Raw genomic sequence first — 27,860 nt, 5'->3', positions numbered from 1 at the left:
ACGTGGCGGAGCCGGCGGAAGTAGTTTCTCCGCTGGACCCTGAGTGTTTGTGTTTTGGTTCGTGAAGGAGCCTGGCGGCCTGAGGGGGAGGAGACGGAGGAGGAGGAAAAGGCGGAGGAAGGAGTCGTCGGAACTCGAGTGCGGCCACTGCGGAGCCGGAGGGAGGCAGGCGGAGCAGAGAGGCAGCCCGGCAGGGGCGGCACGGCGCTCGGAGCCCCGCCGGCCAGGGTGAGAAGCCCCGAGCAGGCGACGCCGCTGCGGCTGCGGCTCCGGCGCATCCCATCTCCGGGCGGTGCGTGGCCTCGCTGCCGGGAGCCGCGCCCCAGGTAAGCCGCCCTCGGCCCCAGCCTGGGCCCGGCTCTCCGGGCGTCTGCAGGGCCTCGGCTCCACACACGCCTCCGGCCAGCCGCTCGAGCCCGGGATGCCGGGACGCTCGCAGGGAGCGGCGGGTGTCACCCTCTTCCCAAGATGGCGCCGTGGGCCGCGGCGGTGTCCGGCCTGGTCCCGGGGTCTCAGTCCTGGCCGGGCCGCCGCCGCGGGGAGGGAGTGGCTTAGAAGCACGGCCACAGGGCCCGGCGGGGTTGCTGGCTCCGGCACCCCGAGTTGGTTCTCGGGTGCTCCGGGAATCCGGGCCTACAGCAGGTGGGGTTCGGGAGCTCCGCCTACCTCTGACTGGCTTGGCCGAGCTGTGGGAATGGTGGGATCCTCTGGTCTTCCGTGGGACGCGGTGAACCGAGGCCTGCGAGCGGGTTAACATCCAGACACTTCCAGAAGTTTAAAGCTCGGACTGTCACACTTGGCATGTTTAGTTTGTGCCTTGCTGAAGTGTATTCAAAGTGCTGAATCAGTTGCCTTTCAGGTAACTAATTAAACAACAGCAAAAAACCCCATGGTGTGTCTCTGGGAATACTGAGGACTGGCCAGATCATTCCTGATGTAAATTTGGACCCATAGGGTTGTGAGCAAAGGATGCACAATTTAAGGGCTCGTAACTTTTTGAATCAAAGATAAGAGCTGTATAACATAAGTACCATTTTCAAAATTTAAGATGCACATTATGCAAAAGTTTTGTTTGTCAGAATAAGTACAAGCAGTGAGTACAAAGGATCGCATGTAGCGCGTGTGCGTGTGTCTGTTTTGCCAGGGGTTGAACACAGTCTCAGCCTCTGTGTGCAGAGCAAGAGCTCTGCTGGCTACTCCCAGTCCGTGCACTTCATTTTTAACATTAATGTCGTGGTCAATGTGTGTATGTTTATAATTTGGCTTATTTCCTGTTTGAGGTCTTTGGAAGTAAAGATTCAGTAGCTTTGAACTTTAAAAGGCGCTGAATATGGAAGCACCCATCTGTCATCCCAGCACTCTGGAAGCTGAGGTAGGAAGATGCGGAGTTCCAGGCTATCCCTAACTTACCCCTGTTCTTGCCTAGGCTACAAGTTCCTCTTTCAAAAAGATGGGGTGGGAAGGGTAAAGAACACTTAAAAAGCAAAACTAAGTGTGAATTTTTGTTCAGTTTTTCTGTGAGAATCCGATGTTTCCCTGAAATTTTAGAAGTACTGTGGACATTCAGAGCAAGTTTTGTCCTGGAAAGCCATCTGTTGTTTTGTAGGTAAGGAACTATTGGGAAACGTTTAAGCTGAAAGTGTATCTGAAGGTGTGTTGATGCCTTTTCAGTCTGCATGACAGTCTATTATTTACAACATTATCTCACCAAAAGGCCATTTAAATTGCCAATTTCAAGCACTGTGTACTTAGTAGGCACTGTATTAGTGACTACATATGTTGTCTTAATTTTCACAGTAGCAATGCAATCTTAGAATTTTATGGATATTGAGATGTGGAAATTAAAACTTTGCTCCAACAGAAATTGGCATAGCCAGGACTGGACTTCAAAATCTGTTTTTGTGGATTGAGGAGAAATGGGAGTTTTATTTATTTATTTTCAGACAAGCTGTCACTGTGTAGCTCTGCGTGGCTTGAAACATGCTTTGTAGACCAGGCTGGCCTGGAACTCCCAGAGATTCATTCGCCTTCCTCTGGACCCAGGTGCTAGCATTAAAATCTTAAACTTCCAAGTCTTTTTTTTTTTTTTTTTTTTTTTTTTTTTCCGTGGGGGCAGGGTTTGAGACAAGGTTTCTCTGTGTGACTTGGCTGTCTAGGAACTGGCTCTGTAGACCAGATTGGCCTTGAACTTAGAGATCTACCTGCCTCTGCCTCCCTAGTGCTGGAATTAAAGGCATGCACCAACCAGCAACCGTGTCTGTTCTTTTGAGACAGGGCCTTGCTATGTCTTTGTCTTTCTCACTGACATGTTTTTGTTTCAGCTTCCCAAGTGCTAGGTTGGAATAGTAGTTTTGTGTTCTCTTGGTTAGAAGCAGCTCAGATATCATTTTATCTGTAAATGTGTCTGTAGTTTTGGAAAAGATAAGTAATCTTCAAAGTTATTAACTTGATCACACCAAGATGTGGTATCTTAAAGACTAAGCAGGGTTTGGTGGGGCATGTCTTTAACTCCAGAGGTAGAGACAGAGATTGATCGATCTCTTTGAGTTCTATGACAGCCATGGTTACATATAGAGAGACCTTGTCTTAAAACAATAAAAATAACACAAAGATCTTATGGATATATTTATCAATGAATTCGTCATTGTCAAGAAAGTTCAATGTATCGACTCAAATTTTATGGGGAATATAGTGCAGTTTTTTTGGCAGGGGAGATGAAATCCTTAGTATGCTTTGTTGTTAATAAGCTTATAAGCCACATTTATTTTAGTTTATGTGTGGGGTGGATGTGTGTGAGTTCCTGTGTGAAGGTGTATGCATTCCATAGCATTTGTGTGGATATCAAACAGACAACCTCAGATCTTGGTCCTCATCTTTTCATTATATATGGTTCCCAGGATCCAAACCTAGACTTACACTGCAAGTACAGTACTCAGTGATTTTTCTTCTTTTTGAAACAAGGACTCTAGGTAAGCTCAGGCTAGTCCCAGGAATACTTCATAGACCTCCTTCTTCTAGGTGCCTGGGATTACAGGGTTACCCCATCCAGGTTCTATATATTGATAAAAGGTTGGACTAAGCTACTTAAAGTTGATTTGTGAATAAACTGAAAAGGGTGTTTCAAAGGGTGCCAGTTCTACCAAGATTAAAAACAAACTGGATGTCTTGGTGCAGATCTTAAGAACAAGAAGTATGAAGATCACCATTTTATGCTTCTTTGTGACACCCTATCTGAAGAGGAGAGGAGATTGTCTCTCAGGCTAGCTTTTTCCAAATGCAATGCTAACAGCATACATTGTTAGCCCAAAAGCTACCCCTCCAAAATTACTGAAAGTAAATAGGTCACTCCTAATCCTACCAGATAGAGAAATCCTTATCAGCCAGGCACACAAACTTGGGAAATTACTATTAAATGAAAAATTTGCCAGGTGTTGGTGGCCCACGGCTTTAGTTGCAGCACTCGGGAGGCAGAGGCAGGCGGGTCTCTGTGAGTCGAGGCCAGCCTGGTCTACAGAACGATTTCCAGGACAGCCTTCTCCAAAGCAATGCAGAGAAACCCTGTCTCAAAAGAACCAAAAAAAGAGTATCATTTAATTGAGGCCTTCAGATAGTAAACTGTAGGATTTGTTCTAAAAACTTTCCATTTACAAGCATAACTTTCTTCAAAAATATTAACCCAAGTAGAACCTGATTTTCTTTTTTATTAACTTTTATAAAGTTATTTACTTCAAAAGTAAAACAGTACATAAAACACAGAACAAGAGAATGACTATTTAATGGTACTAGGAAAGCAAGCAGAATGTTAATAAACTCTGGGCATTTTTATGCCACCTAGTTCTTCAAACAGGATATGTCTTATTTCAGGCATTCTCTCTTTCTACTCAAGATTCTAAAATAAGGTAGACAATATTACAACAATTTAACAAATGAGTAACTGAGGCCCCTTGCAAGAGTCAACCAAATTGCCTGAGATAAGAGTGAATTCATAGCTAAGGGTTGATAGGACATAGAACCTGATTTTCTTTTCTTCATTTTAAAGGGGGTGGGCAGGGAGCAGGATGATGACAAGACAACTGGGACTGGTGTTACAAATGGTTGTGGATCACCCTATAAGCTGAACTCCAGTCACCTAGAATAGCAGTACTCAGGCTAAACCGCCATCTTTCCAGTGCCCAGAACCTGAATTCTTGATTGACCTCCCAGATTGCTCTGTCACAGTTGCTCTGTGACCTCAATGAGCCTTTTCGTACCTGTTTCCTCATTTATAAGATTTGTAAGAGTACTTGATACTGTTGAATGGCTATATTAAGTATTTAAAATACTAACTGGCACAAAGTCAAGTCTTCTTTATTTTTATTTATTTGGGTTTGTTTTTGGACCTAGAGCCTGCTGCTTGCTGGGCAAGCACTATACCAATCCCCAGCCCCAAAGTCAAGTTGTTGAAGGTTAGTTGTTTTGTAGTCAGGTGATGTATGTTGTCTGTGGCTTTGAGCTCTTGCTTCAGCCTTCCCAATGTTGGAATTGCTGTTACCACACCTTGTGAAAGCTTGCCTCTTCCTTTTACTAATTTTTTGTTGTTGTTAACATACAAGATAGGTTACAGGTGATGTTTTCATTTGTGTCATTCTTCCCTGTCCTCTCCCATACCCTTCCTCTCTGCAAATTGTTTCCTTTCTGCTTTCATGACATATAAATTCTGTTACTTTCTCTTCTTCCAAGCATTCTCTCTTTTTTTAGACTTCTCACCCTCCTTTTGAAGGTTGACTTTAGGTGATTTTAGGCTTAAATCTTGTGCCATTATTTCCCTTGAAAGGGGGTGAAATAAGCTAAATGACTTTCGATGTCTACTTGGTCATTACAGTACTCTATTATTAAACTTAGTAATATTAAGTCACTAATATTGATTTACTTAGTTTTGATTTGTTTATTTAATTGTTTGTGTCTCCACAGGTATTTTCTCCAGAAAGAAAACAAAATTGATACCTTGCATCCTGGAAGTTCATTTAGGAATTTGAAATTAGGGACTTCTTTCAAATTTGGACATGGCTAGTCGAGGAGCAACAAGACCCAATGGGCCAAATACTGGAAATAAAATTTGCCAGTTCAAACTGGTACTTCTAGGAGAGTCTGCTGTTGGCAAATCAAGCCTTGTGCTTCGCTTTGTGAAGGGCCAGTTTCATGAATTTCAAGAGAGTACCATTGGGGGTGAGAATTTTATTTTCCTTTTAATCATTTAGCTGAGTCATACATTAATATTTGTTCTAGGTGTGATTTTGAATAGCTAAATAGATCATGCAGGCAAGAAAAAAAGCTTTTAGCAGACCTTGAACTTTAATACTTTAGTTTGGTGTTTTATTTTGTTTGTAAACAAAATAACTTGTTTGTAAACAAGTTATTGTACCCTAAGCTATTCTGAAGTTTCGATAAACTTACTGTCCTGCCTCCACCTCCTAACTATCGGGGGATTATAGGTGTACACTACCAGCCCAGCATGGTTTTCTGTTGTTGTTTTTTGGGGTTTTTGTTGTTGTTGTTGGCTTTTTTTTTTTTTTTGGTTTTTTTGGTTTTTTTGGTTTTTGGAGACAGGGTTTCTCTGTATTGCTTTGTAATATATTCTGAAATTCGATCTGTAGACCAGGCTGGCTTCGAACTCACGGAGATCCACCTGCCTCTGCCTCCTGAGTACTGAGACTAAAGGCATGTACCACCAATGCCCAGTCCCAACTTGGTTTTGGGTGTTAAACAATATTTAAAGGAAAACTTTTAAAAACAAATTAGATGGGGGGAGGGCATAAGCTTATCAATCCAGCAGTCCAGAGCCTGAAGTGGGAGGACTACGTTTCAGACCAGTGACTATGATATAGCAAGATCCTATCTCAAAAAAAGAAAGCAAAGTACAAAATTGAGATGTCTTGTTAATTTAGATAGGAAAGTCTTCTCTCCAAGACATTAACTTGCACTGTATCCTATGCTTTCCATGAACTCTTGGTGATCCTACTTGTTTTAGCCACCAAGTACTGGGGTTACAGGTCTGGTCACCATATCTCGACTGTTGTTTTTGAGACAGGGTCTCAAATCTAACAAGCTTTATTTCATAGGTTTGGGGGGGGGGGGCGTGGGCTGGAGTGGGTGGGAGGGGGACATTCATAAGATAGGTCTCACATGGCCTATGGTGGCCAGGAACTGAACTGAGCTAGGTATTTGTTGATGGCCTTGAATATCTGATCTTCTACCTCCAGAATGTTGAGATTACAGTTGGGTCACCACAACCTGTGTTTGTGGTGCTGGGGGTGAAAACTAAGATTTTGTGCATGTCAGGAAATCACACTTCCAACTAAGATATGTTTCTAAGCCTCAGTCATTTTTAACACAATGTTTTTAAATCCTTTCTCTGTCAAATACTACTTTTGTTAGGTTAGGGAAGTCACATGTTTATTTACCTCTTACATGAATCAGAAATAACAGTGCCTTGTCTGAAATGAAAGCAGATGTCTTAATGTCTTAACTGGCAGAGAATAAATGCTTAGTAAGTCCAGCTAAATAAATACCAGTGTAGCTTTTTGCTGAGTCATTTCTAGCAGTGTTTGATGTGTTATATAATAATATTTTGGGTTCTAGCTGCTTAGTATTTGGCTTAAGATTTTAAGTTTTTGTTTAAGTAGGGGCTGTAGAGATGGCTAAGCAGTTGGGAGCACTGAGTGCTCTTCTAGAAGTAAGAACTTTAGGCTGGCTCAGCTATCTTCACTTAGACCAGTAGTTCTCAACTGGTAGGTGGAAACCCCTTTGGGGTTAAATGATCCTTTCAGAAGGGTTGAGTATCAGAATTTATAGTTCGTAATAGTAGCAAAATTACAGTATGGAATAACAACAAAATAATATTATGGTGGGGGGGTCACTATAACATGAGGAACTGTATTAAAGAGTCACAACATTAGGAAGGTTGAGAACCACTGCCTTAGACAATAAAGTTTCTTACTAAAATTTACAGTTGCTAGGTGTGGTGGTACATCCCTTTAATCCTAGTTCGAAGAAGCAGAGGCAGGTTCATCCCCTGGAATTGGCAGGTGGAAGCAGGAGAGTTATTCAAGCCAGCTTTGGCTATGAGTGTGAGGCTAGCCTGCTCTGCATAAGATACTGTCTCAGAGCACAGCACCATTAACAATGTGAGAGTGGAGTGCAGTCGGCACACCCTGAATCTCAGCCCCCCCGGAGGCTCAGGCCAGCAACACTGCATATTGAAACTGTCTCACTTAGGGTTTCTTTTGCTGCAGTTAAACACCATGACCAAAAAGCAAATTGGGGAGGAAAGTGTTTATTTGGCTTACATTTCAGCATTACTGTTCATACTGAATGAAGTTAAGGACAAGAACTCAGACAGGGCAGGATCTCAGAGGCAGGAGCTGATGCTGAGGCCATGGAGGGGTGCTGCTTACTGGCTTGCTTCCCATGGCTTGTTCAGTCCACCTTCTTGTAGAACTCAGGACCAACAGCCCAGGGATGGCACCACCCACCATGTGCTGGGGCCTCCACCATTGACCACTAAATGAGAAAATTCCTTACAGCTGGATCTCATTGAGGCATCTCCTGAGCTGAGGCTTCTTCTTCTGATGAGTCTAGCTTGTGTTAAGTTGACACACAAAACCAGCTAGTACAGAGACCCTTTCTCAAACAAACAAAAAAGGTAACCATTTACAGTAACATACTTCATGTCATTTATGTCTGTTTTAACCCTAGAACTTGACAGTTGAGACATGAGAATTGCTGAGTTTGAAGGCAGCCTAAGCTACATGAGACCTGACTCAAAACAAGAACCAATGACAAACCAGTAACAAATGAAATACACAAATTGTTAGAAAGTAAATACTACCTAAACCTGAGACTATCTAAAGAAATTAGTTCTGAAAATTCACTTGCACAGATGAGCATTTTACAGCCAAGTTTCCAGAATTAGTAAATTCTTATAGTCATTTTAAGTTCATTCTTGGTTTTTCAAGTGTGCCTGGTCATTTGACTTCATTTCACTCAACAGCAAATGAGTTTCTTGTTAGAGGGTTACTTGGGGGAGAAAGCATTAATAGAGTATTAACCTGTATGTATGTTAAAGTTGCTTCTAGTTATTGCATTTTGTGATAATGTAACAAATATTAGTGGTGTAGATCTTTTGTGTTCACAATTTTAAAATGTGGGTACTTTATTGGCTTAATGTCTTCATTATTTTTGTTTTAGACGAAAGATTTTACTCTGCAGCCCAGGCTGACCCAAACTCACTGTGTAGCCCAGACTGGACTTGAACTCATAACATCCGTCCTGCTGGAATTATAGGCTTGGGCTATCACATCCAGCATTTTTGTTGTTGTTGTTGTTTCTTAGGACAGTGTCTACCTAGATGATCTCTGTTGGCCTTGTTTTATTTATTATTATGTTTATGTATTGCATGAGTATGGACAGAATTGTGTCACAGTGCATATTTGGAAAGCAGAGGACAACTTTCTAAAGTTGGTTCTCATTCCATTACAGGTTTCCAGACATCAAACTCAGGTATCAGGGTTTTATTTTGTTTTGTTTTTAAACCCAGAGCTATTTTGCCTACCCTAAAATTACTTTTTCATTGATAGATAACACATAATAGTTTGATGCAGTTGTTGAACAACAGTATATGCATGTATCAAAACTATGTTGTTAGTGTATTTAACTTTTGTTCCTCAGTTATGCTGTGTGCTGTGTCCTTGCAGGGATCCAGGGACAGGCCTGGCTAGGGCAGGGAGGGATGAAGAAAAGGCTGTTGATGGACACACAGAAATTGCTGGGATTGGTGGACTGGGATCTCTGATTGAGAAACCACTGCACCGCAGATGCTCAGCATGTTTACTATATAGAGTTGAACAGGCAGGCAGGGCTATTGCATACAGCAAAGGGTAGGGGTTATTACATATGGATAAATAAGGAGGCAAGTTTGGCCAATCTTGGTAATAGTGGCTGTATGGGAATAGTCCTCGGGCTATGAAAATCCCAGGGGAGGAAAGCTATGGTGGAATTTTCTACACACACTGTCAAAATTCACACTCATCCTTCTGAGCCTGAGGCTATGGGGTCCTTGGTAGGGTAAGTTTGACAAACCCTTTTCAACAACACACATTTTGCCTAGGACTTCATTTATTTATTTTTAAATCAGAGCTTCTTACAATACCCTGATAAAACGAGGGGGGGAAATGAGTTTATTCCAAGATAAAAAGAAAAGCTAACTGAAATGTTTGCATTTAACTGTTTTTATTTGTCTTTGTTTTGGTCTTTGATAAAGGGTCTCTTTACTATAAGCTGGTCTGGAACTCAAAGCAGTTCTGCCTTTGCCTCCTTAGGACTGGTATTTATAGGTGTGTTCCTCTATACTCAGCTTTCACATTGCTGATGATACTATTTTGTGTTTGGTTTGGTTTGGTTTGGTTTGGCTCACTGTGTGAGCTAGCTGATTGCACTGCCTTCACCTCCCCAAGTTCTGAGACTCAGATGTGGGAAAGGAGGTTGTTTTAAACAAGGGTAGCTCAGACTGGCCCCGAATTCCAGGTCCTCTTGAATTGGACCTGGTTTAATATATTGTTTGATTCATGAAAAAGAGATGCTTTTAAAATACTTTGCTGTAGCCGGGCATTGGTGGCTCAAGCTTTAATCCCAGCGCTTGGGAGGCAGAGGCAGGTGGATCTCTCTCTGAGTTCGAGGCCAGCCTGGTCTACAGAGAAAATTCCAGGACAACCTCCAAAGCTACAGAAAAACCCTGTCTCAAAAATCAAAACAAAACAAAACCCTATAAACAGCAAAGTATTGCTGTTAGGTCTCCTGGAACATATAATAAATGTAAGATCTCAACAGAAGAGCTTCCTCAGTTTTCTTTATCATGGTCATATGACTGTTCTATTTTCTTTGTTAATGGTAAAAGTTCTCCGTGTTTCTTTATCATCATGCTTTCTTTAGTACCTCACAATCTCATTTTTGTGGTTTCTTATTTTTTTTCTTAGCTATAGCTACCCTTTCACACACCCCTCCCTCCATAGTGCTAGGGACTAAACCTAGCACCACATTTGTAAGTTATGCAAAACACCCTACTGCTGAGCTATGTCCTTAACTCCAGTGTTAAGAAGTCTAACCGTGCTGTTCTGTTTGCAGTTTCAGGTTACAATCCAGTAGTGGACGTAGTCTTCAAATGTTTGCTCCTGAACTTCTGTAATGTGATCCTTACATATGGTTATAAAGCTAAAAGAAGCTTTAGTGACTGAGATTTAAAGGGTTCCTGACTTTTCATAAGTTTTCTCCCTTAGAACACTGCTGGTTTCTATGGGTGTCTTGGCTTAATTACTGTTAATCTGCATGGATTGGGGAGGTTACTTTATTAATGTTTTGGACCAGAACTCAAGACATCCTCACAGCTCAAGACTCCCAAGTACTGACATTATAGCATGTGTGCCACCACCCACATCCTTATCTGTGCTTTCTTCCCTATCTCAGCTGGGTGTGGTCATATAATCCCAGTATCCAGGAGCCAGAAACTGGTGGATTACTGCCAAATGCAGGGCCAGTCTAGTCTGCCAAAGGTGTTGTAGGCCAGCCATAGTTACATAGCAAAGCCCTGGTTTTATTAATTTTTCAAGATTTTTAAAATATGTGTGAGTATTTTGTTTGCTTACATGTGTATATCCACCTGCGTGCCTGATGCTTGAGGCAACCAGAAAGGAGGAGGGCATTGGATTCCATGCAACTGCAGTTACAGGTGGTTGTGAACTGCGTGTGGATGTTGGGAACCAAACATATCTTAAACAATGAGCTAGCCCCCAACCTCATAACCTTTTTTTTTTTTTTTTTTTTTTTTTTGCCACTTCTATGTTGTAAAATTCTTAACTTGTAATAAAAACTATGCTAAAGTGTTCCGTAACTTAGTTGGCGTTAGCTTTTTCTGTGGTGTATGTTCAGGAGTCATGGTACTAGTTACTAAGACTTTTGTTTGGTTTTATTTTTTTATTACAAGGAAGAATTTTATTACCACATGAACAGATTAAGAAGTAAAATATTATGAAATGTGACATTAGACAGCAGATAAGGAATTAGGTGACAAGCAAAATCATTAATTCAGCATTTCAAAATACCTCCACTTTATTGATACTACCTCCCCTCTCCTGGTCCACTAGGAATTAACATCAAGGTATTTACTAGTGCTCCATCAAAGTCTTTATCTTTCCTTGCTTCTGTTTTTCTCTATTCTCTATTTTCCTTTCACCTTTGCCATTTTTCTTCTCTCCTGTTTTCTTTTCTCTTTTCCCTTCTCATTAAAAAAAAATGACGAAAAATCATATAAAATCAACCATCAAGATAAGTAAATTGTGACTAATAACTATGATTGTTGTTAGCACTTTTCTGTGGGCCCAAATGGATGCATGGTCAGACATCAGTTATAAGGGCTTATGTTGTTCTTGCTAAACAGTGGGGGAAGAAGAGATGGGTCTTTTTATTATTTTTTATTTTTGGGTTTTTCCAGACAGGGTCTCTCTCTGCCTTTGGAGGCTGTCCTGGAACTAGCTCCTGTAGACCAGGCTAGTCTTGAATGGGGATTAAAGGCATGCACCACCACCACCACCACCACCAGGCCTGGCAGGAAGCGATGGGAAAGTGATATTTTCATGCTTATTTTGTGCAAAGCAGATGAGGGGGACTAAGGCGTAAATAGTGCCACAGAAAGGAGAGTAGTCAAAACCCAAATAGGAAATGACTGTGTGCCTCCCATGCAACATTTTCTGCTGCATCTCATGACTGAATTCAGTAACAGATTCTCTGAGGAAAATAGAACAGCAAGTCACATGGTTGCTGTTGAAGAATTTTACTCTTAAAAGCACCTGTTTATTTAAGGAAGCCCATCTTACTGTGCTTAGGACCATAAAGATGTCTTGGTGCCAGAAGTAGGATGTGGCATGTAGTGTGAAGCTGGCATTAATTCAGCACCTAGTAAATAAATACTTGTTGATGGTTGGGTCATTCATCTAATAGGAGAAATCATTAAACACCCTAATTTAGAAAGAAACAGTCCTAAAAGTTAAAAAAAGACAAGAAGCATGCTCTTAATGCACTTTATACAGGCAAAGAGACTGAGGAAAGAAAGGAGAGGGAAGGAAATGTTTGGACATAGACTATCTGAGCAATAGCATTAAACATTTCCACCTGTGTGAGTTCATGAGGTAGTTAGTATAAAACTACAAATCTTGGTGTCATTTCAGGAGTGAGGGAAGGACCAGAGAAAGAAAACAATTCATTCAACCTCAGTATTGCAGCTTTAACATTAGCACATGCCTGTGTACTCACATAAACATAGCCTGACTGTGTTGGGTTGGGTTTTGTGACAGGGTGACTATGATGGCCTTTAGGATGTACTTTAGGATGATTTGGAACTTTTGACTCCTCAGCTCTCATTGCTGGGATTACAAGTGTGTACCACTATACCCTGGATTTGTTGTTGTTGTTTTTGTTTTTTGGGTTTTTTGTTTTTTGTTTTTTGTTTTTTTTTGAGGGGCAGGTATTTGTTTGCCTTTTTTGTTGTTGAGGATAGAACCTAGGACTTCATGCATGTTAGGTAAGCACTTTAGCAACAGAGCTACACACTAGTTAATAAGTTGTAGCAACCTCTTTCCCTTTCTCTAGCAACCTCTTCCTCCTCCCTCTTCTCTTTTTGGTGTGTGGGTGCTTTGCCTGCATGTATGTCTTCACACAGTGTCTATGGGGCCATGGAAGGGTATTAGATCCCCTGGAACTTGAGTTACAGACATTATAAGCTGTCGTGTGGGTGGGAGAATTGAACCTGGTCCTCTGTAAGAACCGATAGTGCCCGTAAGGACGGAACCATCTCTCCAACCCCATTATTTCATTCTTTTCAGTATGTTTCTGTATCCTGCTTCAAACAGAGGAAAATGAATTCTAGTTCTGTGAACAAAGATTTCATTAGGATTATACCCCATTTTGAAGTTAAACCAACATTTTAGCTCTGAAAGTTGAAATGGTGGTTTGGTTTTGATTTTTAAAAAGACAAGGCTCAGCCAGGTGAGCATGGTGGCACATGCCTTAAATCCCAGCACTTGGGAGGCAGAGGCAGGTGGCTCTCAGTGACTTAAGGCCAGTGTGGTCTACAAAGTGAGTTCCAGGACAGCCTCCAAAGCTACATAGAGAAGTCCTCATAGTGTAATCCTGACTGGCTTTGGACTTGAGATAATCCTCCTGCTTCTCCAGTGCCAGAATGATAAGGCACTAAATGTTAAACTCCTAAGACTACTTTTAAAACCATATATATCCATGTATAAGCTGATTTCCCAAATATGGTAATGTTCAAACAATAACATGGCTAGCTTGTGTCCTCTGGCTAGGTGACCATTTTGAAAATTTTTTTTACATTCTTTTAATTACAGCACTCAGGAGGCCAAGCTAGGAGGGGGAAATCCTCCTGTCTCTGCTTCTCAACTGCCATGGTCATAAGCACATACCTCTCTCTTTTCCTTTCTTCTCTTTTTGCAGTGTAGAAGATTGGACCCAGACCTCTGCTATTGAGCCACTGTAGTCTGTCCGTCTTTCTTTCTTGAAACAGGGTCTCACTCTGTAGCCTTGACTGGTCTGGAGCTCACTGTGTATACCAGAATGGTCTCAAACTCACAAAAATCTACTTGCCTCTGCCTCCTGAATGCTGGTATTAAAGGCATGTGCCATCATGGCCGAGATACCGATTTTTTTCATAACCTCAATTGCTTCCATGTTTTAGCTATTGTGAACAATGCTGCCTTAAACATTGGTATACAAATATTATTTGATAATCTGCTTTTTATTAATATTGGGTATGTTACCTACAGAGGTCAGAAGAGAGTATCAGATGCCCTAGAACTGGAATTGTAGATTATTATGAGATGCCATGTGGGTGCTGAGAAGTAAACTGGGTTTTCCATCTCTCCAGTCTCAACTTTTTGTTGTAGGAGGAATGGAAGTATTTTTGAGGACAGAACAGACACCTCAGACACCGACTGCTAGCATATATGGATGGGGCCTTTGATGTGAGAAAGGGTCTCACTGTATGGCTGAGATTGACCTTCAACTCCAGATCCTTTAGTCTCATCCTCCGAAGTGCCTGGATTACAGGCATGTGACACTATGCTTAGCTTATAGGAGCTTTCTATGTACTAAAAATCTCTTCCCATTTACCAGAGTAATTTTTCTGAGTATATTCACCTGTGCATTTTTGATGTTTCAAAAACTTAGTCTCAGATTTTTATATAGTTAAATCCATTAATCTTAAGGATTTTTTGTTTGTTTGTGTTAATTCTAAATTGTGTAATTTGTAGTTGAATTTGATACCTAACTTGGAAGCCTGGGGATGTAGCTTCGTGGTAGAGTGTTTGGCTAGCAAGAGTGAAGCCTTGAGTTCTATCTTGAGTATTACAAATAACTATCATGGGGTGGAGTGGAATTAGTTCCTGTATTTTTTCTGTTCCCTCTGTGTTTAATTGGTGTAATTGTAGGAGAGATTAACTGTTTTTTTGTTATTCATTCATTTGATGCCATCAGTTTGGGTATTCCCCCCCCCCTTTGTGCAGTACAGTGCTTTTTTTCTTACTTATAGGAACTTGAGTATTTCCAGACTCAATGGTTATAGTTTCAGCTAGTATTTAGCTCATACCTGTAATCCCTAACTTTTAGGAGGCTGGGTCAATTCTGCAATACAGTAGAATGTACCCCTGTCTCTAAACAAAATAACTAAAATAAGTCAGTAAGACTGTTGGTCAGATGTAGAGCATTTGCCTAGCATGTGTGAATGCCTGTGTTCAATCCCCAGCACCAAAAGAAGTATAGAACATCATTTAGGGAGCTTTGGGAGGAAAGGACAAGAGTGACAGAAGGGTAGGTATGTGAGCATAGTTGGCTACAGAGTGGACAGTGATGTGTTCTTGCTGGACTTCTCACCTTTCAGGAAATTTTACCTGCTTATTATTCAGTGTTCCTTTGTACAACTGCTGGCTCAACACCAGTCAAGCACTCATGTATTAGTTAAACTGATATCTCTGGGTTTAAAGTATTTTCCAGTAACAATTTTATTACAGAGACAATATTAAATATTAATATTAAATTATGGTGATGGGGCATTATTGTTCACAAAATCAGAATTCCTAAGAGCCTTGCTATTGGGTAGTCTGCTAGTTTCATGCTTATGGATGGATTAGTTGCTGTGTCCTAAGAAAGAACTCTTAGGACTGAATATTAACTCCATGTCTTTCATAGTTTACCTAGATGAAAATGTTATGTGTTTTAGACTATTGGTATAATAGTTCACTGCTTTTGAAAGGAACTCTTAGTGGGTTATTGTTTTTCTAATGGATTTATTATTTTTTGTATTTGGCATTTTTAACATTTATGAAGATAGTAGTTGTCTTTGTAAATCTTTTTTCCTTTTTTAAATTTATTTGTATTTTATGTGCACTCATGTTTTGCCTACATGTATGTCTGTGTTGAGGGTGTCAGATCCCCAGGAACTAGGGTAACAGACAGTTGTGAACTGCCAAGTGGGTGTTGGGAATTGAACCCAGGTCCTCTGGAACAGAAGCCAGTGTTCTTAACCACCAAGGCATCTCTTCGGCCCTTTTCCCTTTCTTTATTGTGTACATGTAAGTATGAACCACAGAAGATATAGAGAACAGAGGATGACTTTTTCTCCTTAAGGGTTCCAATAATGGAACTAGAGCTTTTTTGTTCACTGAATCGTCTCGCCTACCTAGATAATGGTCATTTCTTTGTTTTGTTTTGTTTTGTTTTGTTTTTTGTTTGTTTTCTGAGACGGGGTTTCTCTGTGGCTTTGGAGGCTGTACTGGAACTAGTAGCTCTTGTAGACCAGGCAGGTCTTGAACTCACAGAGACCCACCTGCCTCTGCTTCCTGAGTGTTGGAATTAAATGTGTGGGCCTTATGACCACCTTATGACTTAACTTGTTTGAGAATTGGACTGGACTTTCATTAAGGAAACATAATTGGCAGTTATCTCCATGGACTTAGAATTAATTCCTAGTTATGCACATTGTATGTTTGCTTTGCCTTTTTGGAGTTCTGGGTGGGAGTGTTGAACAGGGTATTATTCTGTAGCCCAAGCTGACTTGAAACTCCCTTTGTAGCCCAGGTTAGCTCCAAGCTTGTGTTAGTACTCTTAGTGCTAAGATAACAGGTGCTATGCCTGCCTCTGCTTCTTTGTTCTGGCTTTTTTGAGACGATTTTATTCTGCATCTCAGGCAAGCCTGGATCTTAATAGATATCCAAAGCTGGCCTTGAATTGACAGCAATTCTCCTGCCCCAAACTACTGAATGTTGATATTACAGGTATGTGCCACCACACTAGGCTAAAATGGAATATGCTATAGGATATATTCTAGTACCAGAGTCAAAGTAGAATTGCAGGGTGTAGAGTGGGTTTGGTGGTTAATTAAACTGAGGGCACATATATAAACCAAACTAAATTGTCAACCTTTGTTTACTACTCTGAGGACTGTGGGATATGGGAGAGTGGAACCTAAAAATGAGATGGATTCACAAGCACTCAGACTTCTTGTACAATTCCATCCTTGAATAGGTTCTGACAAACCCTTAGGTTTATGTATGAATCTTAGCCCTGGCTGGCCTCGAATTCATGATTCTTCTGCGTGCAGTGAATAAATGCTGGGATTACAGTTGTATATCACCATGCCCAGACTAAAGTATCTTTCTATAATGGCACTTCTTGGTAAAGATTTGTTTTACATTATGATGTACTTGCCTGCATGTATGTCTGTGCACCTTGAATGCCAGATCTCCTGGAACTGGAACTGGAGTTGCAGATGATGTGAGCTGCTATGAGGGTGCCAGGAACTGAACCCAGATACTCTGCAAGAGCAGGAAGTGCTCTTAACTGCTGAGAGTCAATTCTCCAGCTCCATTTTTTATTTTTGTTTGTTTTGTCTGTATATCGAGTTCCATTACAGCCAGGGCTATATAGTGATACTATATCTCGGTATAAATAAAAAAGACACAGGGAAAGGAAAAGTTAAAGATTGTTAAGATAAAGGGAAGAGAGGGTGGGTGCTAAAGAACAACTGATGGCTCAGAGGTGAAAAGTGCACTGCTGTTGCAGAGGACCGGGTTTGCTTCCCACATCTTCTCACATAGATCAGCACACAATAAACATATAAAAATGACCCTTGAGCATCACGACACACCTTTAATTCTGGCACTCCTCTGGCAGTAGCGAAAAGAACTTTAAATTTGAGGCCAGTCAGGGCCACATAGTGAGAGCGTGTGTGTGTGTGTATGTGTGTGTGTGTGTGTGTGTGTGTGTGTGTGTATAAAATATAATTTTTCCCCCTTAGAGTGGGAGAGGATCTGACAACCTGAGCTTAAACACTAATTTACATAGTGATCTGAACTACACCATTCACACAGACAAAAATAATAAACGTGTTTTTAAAAAAGAACACAGGAACTCATAGAGACTAACAGCATGGACAAGACCTGCACAAGTTCAAATCAGACAAAACCCCATCAAGGAGAAGGAAAAGTCTTATTTCTAACTACCAAGAAGCTATTTTCAGTTGATACCTTCAGAGAAAGGGAAAATGAATTCTATCCAGTGGGTCGCACTGAGTATTATCAGTGCATTCTATCATAGGCCCCATGCCCAAGAGTAGTTTACCAGTACAAATGGATGCCCATGGTTTTGTTTTGTTTATGCTTTGTGGGTTTTTTAAATTATTCTTATTTTTCGTTTTACTAGATTTGTTTAGATTTGATTTGATTTTCATTTTTTGAAAGGGAGATTGTGAAGTTTGGGGGTATGGAGAAGTTGAGACAGTGCCTTAGTTAGGGTTTCTATTGCTGCAACAAAACTCCATGACCATAAAGCAAGTTGAGGAGGAAAAGGTTTATTTGGCTTACACTTCCAGATCATAATCCAGCATTGGAGAAAGTCAGAATAGGAAATCAAGTGGGACTGGAACCTGGAAGCAGGAGCTAATGCAGAGGCCATGGAGCGTGCTGCTTACTGGCTTGCCCAGCCTGCTTTCTTATAGAATTTAGGACCATCTGTCCAGGGATGGCACCACCCACCATGGACTGGGCCTTCTCCTAGTGATCACTAGTTTAGAAAATGCCTTAACAGCTGGATTTCATTGAGGCATTTCCTCAGCTGAGAGTCCTTCCTCTCTGATGGCTTTAGCTTGTGTCAGGTTGACACACAAAACCAGCCAGTTCAGAGAGGAAAGAATATGATCAGAAGTATTGTATGAAAAAAAAAGTTTAAATTAAAAGGAGAGAGAAGGAGCATTGAGTCTGTAACAAATCAGATTTGTACTGAAGCAATGATGAGTATGTATTTGCACCTAGAGATCTGTAAGGGCTTGGTTTTAGAAAACTCAAGTTCTTCATATGAAAGGATATTGTTTGTGTGTAACTGTATGGGGGGGGGGAGTATAGAGGAGAGGGATTGGCTTTTGTGATGCCTCGTGTAAACCAGGATGACATTGAACTTACTATGTACCCAATATTGACTTGGTATCTGGTCCTTCTGTCTCCCACCTCTTGTGGGCTAGGCTTACCATCATGCACCACTGTACCCATCTTACATGCTCCTGGGAATCTAACCTAGTTTTGTATATTCTAGGCAGGTACTTGCCCTACTAAGCTACATCATCAGCATCTCCCACTTACTTTCAGTCTTGTCTAGATACTTATAATGCCTGAAACAATGAAGTGCTGTATAATAATTTTGCCATAATTTTACAAGAATAATAATGGTGGTAAAATTATTTTGTGCATATTTTTTTCCCAAAAAATGTTTTTGATCCATGTTTGGTTGAAAACAACGGATTAAGAATACCAGGTGTGGCAGGGTGGTGGCGGTGGTGCCAGCAGCGGCAGCGCACACCTTTAATCCCAGCACTTAGGAGGCAGAGGCAGGGGGATGTCTATGAGATCAAGACCAGCCTGGTCTGCAAGAGTTAGTTCCAGGACAGCCTCCAAAGCCACAGAGAAACCCTGTCTCTAAAAAACAAAAAAACCAAACAAGCAAAAAAGAATACCAGGTGTGTTAGGTTTCTCCCTGTTTCTTAAATTGTAAAGCAAATTAAAAATATGGCCTTAAACTTTTTTTTTTTTTTCTTACTGTTAGGGATTGAACTGAAGTTTGGGGTAGACTAGAGAAGTGTTAGTTGCCATATAATTTTAAAACAGAATGAAGAACACAATCTGATTTTACTACTAAGGTCTTATGAAGAAATGTATCTATCTAGTTTTTAAGTAATTTTACTAGGTAACGGGGTTGGAGCTTAACAGGATCCGAGTTTGTTTTCTGTCTGCCACAGTGGAATAAGAAGACCAGCTCCTGAATGTTGTCTTTTGAGATCAGTGTATATCCATCTTTCACACAAGAAATACAATTAAAAGAAATTTAAGTTGGTAGGCTGGGATTTGGTTTTGTTGGTAGGGCACTTGTCTAGCATGCATGAAGCCCTGAGTTCCATCCCCAGCACCATATATACTGGTTGTGGTTTGGCAGCAGTGGAGAAGTAGAAGCAGGAGGATCAAAAGTTTAAGGTCATCCTTGGCTATGAAGTGAATTCCAGGCCGGCCTGGCCTCCAATCTTACAAAAAGTTGAGAAAAAGGATAAACTTATTACAGACATTTTCTTTTTCAGCTGCCTTTCTAACCCAAACTGTGTGTCTTGATGACACTACAGTAAAATTTGAAATATGGGATACAGCTGGCCAAGAACGGTACCATAGCCTAGCACCAATGTACTACAGAGGAGCACAAGCAGCCATAGTTGTGTATGATATCACAAATGAGGTGGGTATAAAATCCTACTACCCTGAAGCCAGTTTGAATAATCATTTTTAGTATTTAGAATTTTGTTAAAGATTTTTGGAAATTCCTTTGCTGTAGCAAATCATAACATTTCTGCAAAGCTTTTATGAGTGAAGTAGAAGATGAAGATGCCTAAATGATACAGGAGTCCTAAGAATTTTCTTTCCATGGGGACATGCTAGACCAGGGTTCCTCAACCTGTGGGTCAAGGCCCCTTTGTGGTTATGAATTAACTTCCACAAGGTTCACCTAGACCTTCCTGCATATCAATACTGACGTTTCGATTCATAACAGTAGCAAATTACAGTTTTGAAGTAGCACCAAAAATAATTTTATGGCTGGGGATTGCCACACTGAGTTGTACTAAAAATTCGGAGCATTAGGAAGGTGAGAACACTGCTCTAGGGTCTTCAAGCTTTGTCTCATAGAAGATGCTTTCTAACTCTGTTTTGAGCCTGTGCCAGATAGCTTTTTCTTTGTTTAACAGGAGTCCTTTGCAAGAGCAAAAAACTGGGTTAAAGAACTTCAGAGGCAAGCAAGTCCTAATATTGTGATAGCTTTGTCAGGAAACAAAGCTGACCTAGCAAATAAAAGAGCTGTTGACTTCCAGGTATGTGGAATTTTACTTAAAAGCATGTTTGTAAGTAATTTTAACCCATGAAAATAGTTGAAAACACAAACTTTTAAAAAATATTTAAACTACCAATACATAAAATATTTTTCCTGATAGTGTCAGGGATATAGCTCAGATGATGATGGGTGGGTGGGTGGGTGGATAGATAGCTAGATAGATGGCAGTTGCCTAGCATGTGTGTATGTGTCTTGGTTTCTATACTGAGCTACTGCATAAGCCAGAGATTGCAGCACATACAATACCAGGGGAAATAGAAGCAAGAGGATGGCGGTGGGGTGGGGGTGGGATTAAGGATAGATAGCTTGGGCTATGTGAATCCATGTCTCTTTCCAAAAAATAATTTCATGAAAGATGGCAGAAATACTGTTCTATACATTACATCCCTCCACTCTCATACACACCTGAGAAGAGCTGGTGTTCTTCCTATTTTCTAATGTACATGCATATTACATATATTACTGCACGAGTACACACACATATTTAGATAGCTGTACTTAAAAAGAAATTAAAAAATTGAAGCTCAACTGCTTTTCATTTGAGGCCCACAGTGTGGCTTAGCACATAAAGGTGCTGAGTTTTCTATGACTAGAAATGCAGATTGTCCACTAACCTCCATATGCATACTGGCACATACATACCCCAAACATAAACATACATGCATGTGTACACACACACACATGCATAATTGTATTAGTATGTGTGAATTTGTATGTAAAAATAGTGATTTTTGAGCTAGGCATGGCTGTGCATCCCTATAATCCCACCACACCACTTGGGAGGCAGAGGTAGGAGTATTGTCACAAATTTAAGACCAACCTGATCTGATCTTTTGCATAGTTACATGGTAATCAGGGCTGCACAGTAAACCCATCTCAGAAGAGGAAAAAGAAGAAGGGGTGGGGGGAGCTTCAGGTATGTAAGAGGCTTAATAGGCAAAGGTGTTGTTATGACAACCTGGATTTCTAGAACTGAATACTGACTGCCTCCAAGTTGTCATCTGACCTCTAATATGGCTCCTCTGTCTCCAAATAAATTAATGTAAAAGAAATTTTAAGGCCTTCAGTTTGTGTATATTTAAGGTAATTAATTCATAATGTTCTCTACTATAAAACAGAGTGTATGAGTGAATGCTAGTCATTTAAAAACAAAGTAGATCTTTCTAGATGTATAAAAACTTTCTGTTTCTCTTGCTGTGGCCTAATTAATATGCAGATCCTGACATAGCAGGAATACAGAGAAAGGAAGCTGCTACTGTTTCTTGTGTTAAGCAGAACACTTTTTTTTTTTTTTTTTTTTTTTTTTTTTTGACACAGGGTTTCTCTGGATAACAGCCCTGCCTTCTTGGAACTTGCTCTGTAGATCAAGCTAGCTTGAACTCACAGAGATCTGCCTGCCTCTGCCTACCCAGTGCTGGCATTAAAGGCATTCACTACCACCTCCCAGCAACTTCATTTAATTCTTAAGACAGCCATGTGAAGTCTTTTATCTCCTATGCTGTCCAGAGAGTTAAGCTCCCCAGCAAAACATGTTAGAGAACTTCAGTTATGTTCAAAAGTGGCCCTGTGCTCTAACAGCTCAAAGGGTCTCAGTTGTTCCTACTCAGAAGAACTGTGAGGAGGACTAAAGGCAATAATAGAGATAAGCTGGAGAGTGTCACAGACGTATGGGGCAGTTTGTAATTTTGAAGAGAATTGTTCATCATATAGTTGGAATTGTAATGATGTATGTCATTGAAAATTATGAAATTGAGGGTGTATTTCTGTAGTTGTTGTCAGTGTTAAGAAATAGGATTTCCATATTTATTGCAAGTTCTATCTTTAAAAGGCATAATAAAAATTGCCGTTGAAATTAAAGAGTATTTATAGTAAAATGATATGCTGTCCCCAAATTCTTGTTGTGATTAGGTTTACTACTCGAAGTGATGACCAAGAGTGGAATAGGCAAAATATTAAGGTTAAAAAACATATGAATTACCCCACTCATTGTTTTTTCCTTTGCCACAGCATATTCTCTGGCTGTAATAAGTCAGTAAGTAATAAAATAAGTAATCAAATAAGGAAATCTATAAAATAAAGTAGGTTCAGTATATGTTCAAGGGATAAATCTTTTTGGTTTTTCAAGGCAGAGTTTCTCTGTAGCTTTGGAGCCTGTTCTGGAACTAGATCTGTAGATCAGGCTGGCCTCGATGTTACAGAGATCTGCCTGTTTCTGCCTCCTGAGTGCTGGGATTATAAGGGCGTGTACCATCACCACCCAGCTAATTTTTTTTTTTTTATGAACAGGAAGCACAGTCCTATGCAGATGACAACAGTTTATTATTCATGGAGACATCAGCTAAGACATCAGTGAATGTAAATGAAATATTCATGGCAATAGGTAAGATTAATAATGACATTTTTCAAATGATAAGCAAAATACATTGACTATTTGGTCCCTGCCCTCTAAAACATTATTTGGTTTCTTAACTGATTGTGCTATTTTTTTAGATCCTGTCCACTAAACAATATGTTGTTAGGAATACTGTAAAGACTGGTTGGGAAGCAGGACATAGTGATCAGCCTGCTGGGCATAAGACCCTCAGATTGAGGTTAACAAAAAAAAAGATTGACTGTCAGGAGGTCCCTCCTCTCTTCTTTTTTTTCTCCCCCTTTCAATTTTATGAATTAAGCCCAGGGCCTCCATCATGCTAAGCAGTGTACCTACCATTGGGCTACATTCCCAGCCTCAGTAATGTCAGTTCATTCATGAATTCAGTGAATATTTGGTTATATAATACAGATGAATTAAAAGTTGATCCCTTTATCCCAGCACTCGGGAGGCAGAGGCAGGTGGATCTCTGTGAGTTTGAGGCCAGCCTGGTCTCCAGAGCGAGTGCCAGGATAGGCTCCAAAGCTACACAGAGAAACCCTGTCTCGAAAAACCCCAAAAAAAAAAAAAAGTTCATCTAATAGATAAGAGGTAAGTTTTCCAAAGGTTTCACCGAAAAGTCTGTACAGTAGTCTCTTATCTGTAGGGAATATATCGCAAGACACACTGGATGGTGTTAAGCCTTTTGGTATTTTTTTTCTGTCCTAAGTATACATAGAGATGGAATAGCAAAACTAGCATAGATTAACTTTTCCTTCCCATTTTCATAAAGATTCTTTTCTGCCTGGGAAAGGGATCAGACCCCATACCTTAAATATAATAGGCAAGTGCTGTACTATTAAACTACATCCCCAGTATTGAAGATTTGTTTTCCCGAGGTTGAGTTTCATTGATGCTGAGTTCAGGTTTATGTTTGGTATGTATCTAAGCTGGACTAGAACTTGGGGTCTTTGTGCCTCAGACTCCAGAGTGCTGGGTTTATTTGTATACCAACAGTTCTGGCTTGGAAGTTTCCTTTTCATTGTATTTATTGATGTGATTGTTGCTTTGAGGAAGAATCTCAAGTACCGGAGGGTGGGCTTGTACTTGTGCTTTAGAGCCATTCTAAGTAAAATAAGGGTTACCTGAACTTGAACACTATGATACCAAGGTAGTCTGATAACCAAGGTGGCTACCAGTAGGTAGGTAATTGGTACCTACTGTTGGAATGTTTGACAAAGATGATCCATGTTCAAGGATGTACCTTAAAATAGCTTTTGTTTCATATACACCTGCACACAAGTGCTCTTTATTGTGCAGGTATATATGGAAGTGAGAAGTTGACATTAAGATGTTCTCCTTCATTATTTCTCCATCTTCCATTTTTAAACATTTCTTTTGTGTGTGTGTGCCATAGTACAAATGTGGAGGGAGGTCTACTCCTTATACCATGTAGGTTCCAGATATGAAACTGACGTCATAAAGCTTGGCAGCCAGCAGCTTCACCTCCTGAATCACCTTACTATCCCATTGTTTTGAGCCTGAGTCTTTCAGTGAACTCTGAGCTCATTGAAAATCCCAAGATCTTTCTATCTCTATATGATCCACCCCTAGTGCTGGAGTTACATGTTCATGTTTTCACATGGGTGCTGAGGATCCAAACTCAGAATTTACTGGTTACACAACAAGCATTCATTAACTGAACCTGTTGTATTTTTGTCAGACATTGTCTCACTGTACAGCCAATGCTGGCCTGGAACTCCAGATCCTCTTGCCTCAGTTCCCAAGTGCTGGGATTACAGGATGGACCCACCATTCCCATCGAAGCTACACTTTAGACTTAATCTTAAGACTTGTAGGCTGGGCAAGTAGCTCTGTGGTACAGTGCTTGTGTTGCATTTCTGAAGCCTGATTCTATTCCTCACTGGCAGATTTTGATTCAAATTAAATTCTTTCCCTTCTTTAAAGAAATCTCCAGTGTAAATGGAACTGTGGTCTTTCCTTGATAAAGTTAGCATCTCAAATCAGTCCAGTGAACAGAAACAGTCCTTGTTGCTGTTTACTTCCTTCCTCCTAATCTCAGTCAGATGTGGTTAAAGAAAGTCCTTAGAGGAGTAAACTATAAGGAGAAATTATATACATTCCAAAACCCAATTCAGTATTTACTATAATACAGGCTACAGTGCTAACTTATTCTGTGTTCCTAGTACCATTATTAATCCACTTTCTGGGCATTGCTTGTAAATACATCTGACTGAACATTTATCTTTATTGTACTTTATGGTACCAGCTCTAGAGTCATTCCTAGGGTGGCCCAGTGGAAGCTGTCTTTCCAAACATCAGTATCAGTGCTCACTGGACCTGCTTCTAGCATCTGAGAGGCTAAAGATAAATGATACAGCAAAGTAGGGGGGAAATGCAGTTTAAAAAATGCAGGATGAGGTTGTGTGGCTTAGTGGTAGTTGTTAATGTGTGTAACGTGCAAGCCCAGGTTCCTAGCACAAATCAAACAAAAAGGTCCAGGATTCCAGGTAGGATTGGATAGTGCAGTACTACTCAGGAATATTGCTGCTTTGTCCACAGGATTAAGCCATGGATCTAGCAGGTGAATTTTTGGTGGGGAGCACTACCAAACCACTATTAGTTGTATAGAACTCACAAAGCTATTTGTGTATAGTAAGTGTCACTGTTTGTAAATCAGATTGAGGTTCTCATAACCCAAGAGGGGAAAACTTAGATGTTTGAAGGGTGTGGAAGCCAGGAAAGAAGTGGATGCTGTATGTCATATAATTGGGTTTGCTGATTAGGTTGCACAGTAATGGACTAGTTTGGTTGGGTTGGTGTGGTGGTTATGTTGATAGAATGTGCTTATATCCTGACTCATTCTCAGAATTATTTGGGACAACCCAGAGAATGTTGATATAATGTGAGCTTCTTTATATACTTTATAGCTGGCCATGATCCATTGGCTGGATTTTTATCTGTTTTACTTTTCAAAATGGAGTTGTGATATGCTTCTCAGGCTAGTTTTAACTTCCTTCCTGGGCTCAAGTGAGTGTACCAATTCATTCTCCAGAGTGAATCATGGGATTGCAGTTATGTCCCACCATGTCCAGCAGATTGTATATAATAAAAATTTAATGATTAAATAGTCTGAGTGTAGCTAAGTGGTAGTAGAGTTGCCTACTTTGCTCTGAACCAATATGACACAAACTATTAATAATTAAGTAAAATATGTTATTTCTGTGGGGAATGATATAAAAATTGTGTATAGTTCTAATTAAATTTAAGTTTAAATGATATGCCTACAATTGGCCTCTACCTATTCCTTCACAAACACTAAGAAATTAAACTCCTTTAGTACAACAACCAGTGATGTGTTCTTTGGGATTATTGGTGTTTGGCTTTACTTTCTGGCATTTAGTAGATAATAAACATTTGAAAGGAGCAAACAAGTCAGTCACATAAAACTTTGGAGAAAGAGTATTATAAATAAGTAGGTCTAAGTGATTTTAACATTAATATTATAATTTTATTTTGGTCATTTCTTTCTTAGCTAAAAAGCTGCCAAAGAATGAACCACAGAATCCAGGTGCAAACTCTGCCAGAGGACGAGGAGTAGACCTTACTGAGCCTGCACAGCCAGCCAGAAGCCAGTGTTGTAGTAACTGAACTCCAGTGTGAACTTCCTAAATGGAAAAAATCGTGGTGTGGGAGCATTTAGCCGGCCCAATGTGACTTCCAAAAAGAGACTTATGGTAGAATCAAGTTTCTAATACTGAATTATTTTGAGTGTTTTGAGCTTAATTTTTAATAACATGCATGTGTTCTTCCAACTAATGTTTCGGCAGTAGAAAGGGAAAAGGAACCGTGTACAATTTGTTTGTGGGAAAGTGCAGGGGAACCATTCGTCTCCATCGGGGGTAGATCCACACTTAACCCACCCAGTCTCCAACCTGAGATAATAGTCAGGTGTGAAAGATTCATAATTACTAATGTGAGCTTTAGGAAAACATTTTTAGAAGACTAAAAATATTTATGCTTAGCAACAGAAGACAAGCAAGTGGTAATTTCTCCTATTGGCTAAAAAGTGTACATTCCACATATTAATAAAATAATCCTAAGAAAACAGTCCTACATCTCCAGAAAGAATGAATATTAGTGACATTTTACTCAGTCCTAAAATTTGAGTGAAAAGAAGTCATGTGTAACCCCATCTTGTTTTAGGAATATAAAAACTGATGAATGCATTTTAATGGATAGTGGTCCCTTCGTGTGAGCTCTTCAACAAAGTGGAAACAAACCAGGTGTCTGATTTCTCTTTAATCACTGTTGGCCATTACATAGAGGTCTGTCTGGAGCAGGGAGGGAGCTCTGGTTCCTTTTGGACATGATTGGTCAGTGCACTAACAATTATGTACATTCAAACTTGATTTTAAATATGATCTTCAGCTGTACTGTAAATAGAGTACTGCATTGTAGTCTCCATGTTTATTATTTTCTGTAATATTTAAGAATTGCCTAAGCGTATACAAAATGTACAGTTACTAAAACAGCTAATTATTTCTTTATTCCCCCTATGAAAGGAAGGGGCTTTGCTGTTCTTACATGGCTAGAACCATAATAAACACTGTACCTACAATTTGTAACATAAGTATTACAATGTTATTAGTAATAATCTTGAAACCTTGTTTTTCAAAGTCCATTTTATTTTGATCAGTATGTTGCACTAATTATTTTAGGTATTTCCATTATATGAAATCTACCATGTGTCAGATGATTTAATCTGTTTAAGTGTCAATCTGCTAGCAGAACTTGTACATTTTACAATAACTCAAAATTAGTAAGGAAAACAGTTCACCAGGGTTTAGTTTTATATTGAGGTGCTCAGGTTGGAATAAAGTGGTATAAAAAGCAACACTTGAGTTTTCTTTCTCTTTAACATAAAGTAGTGAGCATAACACATTTATTGTATATAACCAAACGCTTTTGT

The 27,860-nt window shown here is 40.0% G+C and overlaps 1 protein-coding gene across 4 annotated transcripts; it reads left to right on the top strand.

The window, feature by feature from the left end:
• The first annotated feature begins 188 nt into the window (after window positions 1-188).
• On the top strand, window positions 189-27,785 carry Rab5a (RAB5A, member RAS oncogene family). Of its 4 annotated transcripts, XM_027394575.2 has the most exons (8): window positions 190-326; window positions 1,281-1,372; window positions 1,511-1,606; window positions 4,951-5,205; window positions 19,718-19,869; window positions 20,375-20,497; window positions 22,804-22,897; window positions 26,424-27,785. In XM_027394575.2, the coding sequence occupies exons 4-8, from the start codon at window positions 5,043-5,045 to the stop codon at window positions 26,537-26,539; spliced, it is 648 nt and encodes a 215-aa protein (XP_027250376.1). In that variant the 5' UTR covers window positions 190-326; window positions 1,281-1,372; window positions 1,511-1,606; window positions 4,951-5,042; the 3' UTR covers window positions 26,540-27,785. The 4 variants fall into 4 exon arrangements, with proteins under 4 accessions (XP_027250375.1, XP_027250376.1, XP_027250378.1 ...); XM_027394574.2 differs by lacking the exon at window positions 1,511-1,606 and having other exon boundaries at window positions 189-326; XM_027394577.2 differs by lacking the exons at window positions 1,281-1,372; window positions 1,511-1,606 and having other exon boundaries at window positions 191-326.
• Window positions 27,786-27,860: the final 75 nt, after the last annotated feature.

This window comes from Cricetulus griseus, assembly GCF_003668045.3.
Source record: "Cricetulus griseus strain 17A/GY chromosome 1 unlocalized genomic scaffold, alternate assembly CriGri-PICRH-1.0 chr1_0, whole genome shotgun sequence".
Taxonomy (NCBI): Eukaryota; Metazoa; Chordata; class Mammalia; order Rodentia; family Cricetidae; genus Cricetulus; species Cricetulus griseus.
Note: the sequence above shows the minus strand (reverse complement) of the source record. Positions and strands in the feature narration are given on the sequence as shown.

What these genes read in the sequence shown, in the direction of transcription:
- Rab5a (XM_027394574.2), top strand. Translation starts at nt 5,043, where the DNA reads ATGGCTAGTCGAGGAGCAACAAGACCCAATGGGCCAAATACTGGAAAT. An exon ending in TGTATGATATCACAAATGAG is followed by an intron (nt 19,870 to 20,374) that starts GTGGGTATAAAA and finishes TTTGTTTAACAG; the next exon opens with GAGTCCTTTGCAAGAGCAAA. An exon ending in TGAAATATTCATGGCAATAG is followed by an intron (nt 22,898 to 26,423) that starts GTAAGATTAATA and finishes TTTCTTTCTTAG; the next exon opens with CTAAAAAGCTGCCAAAGAAT.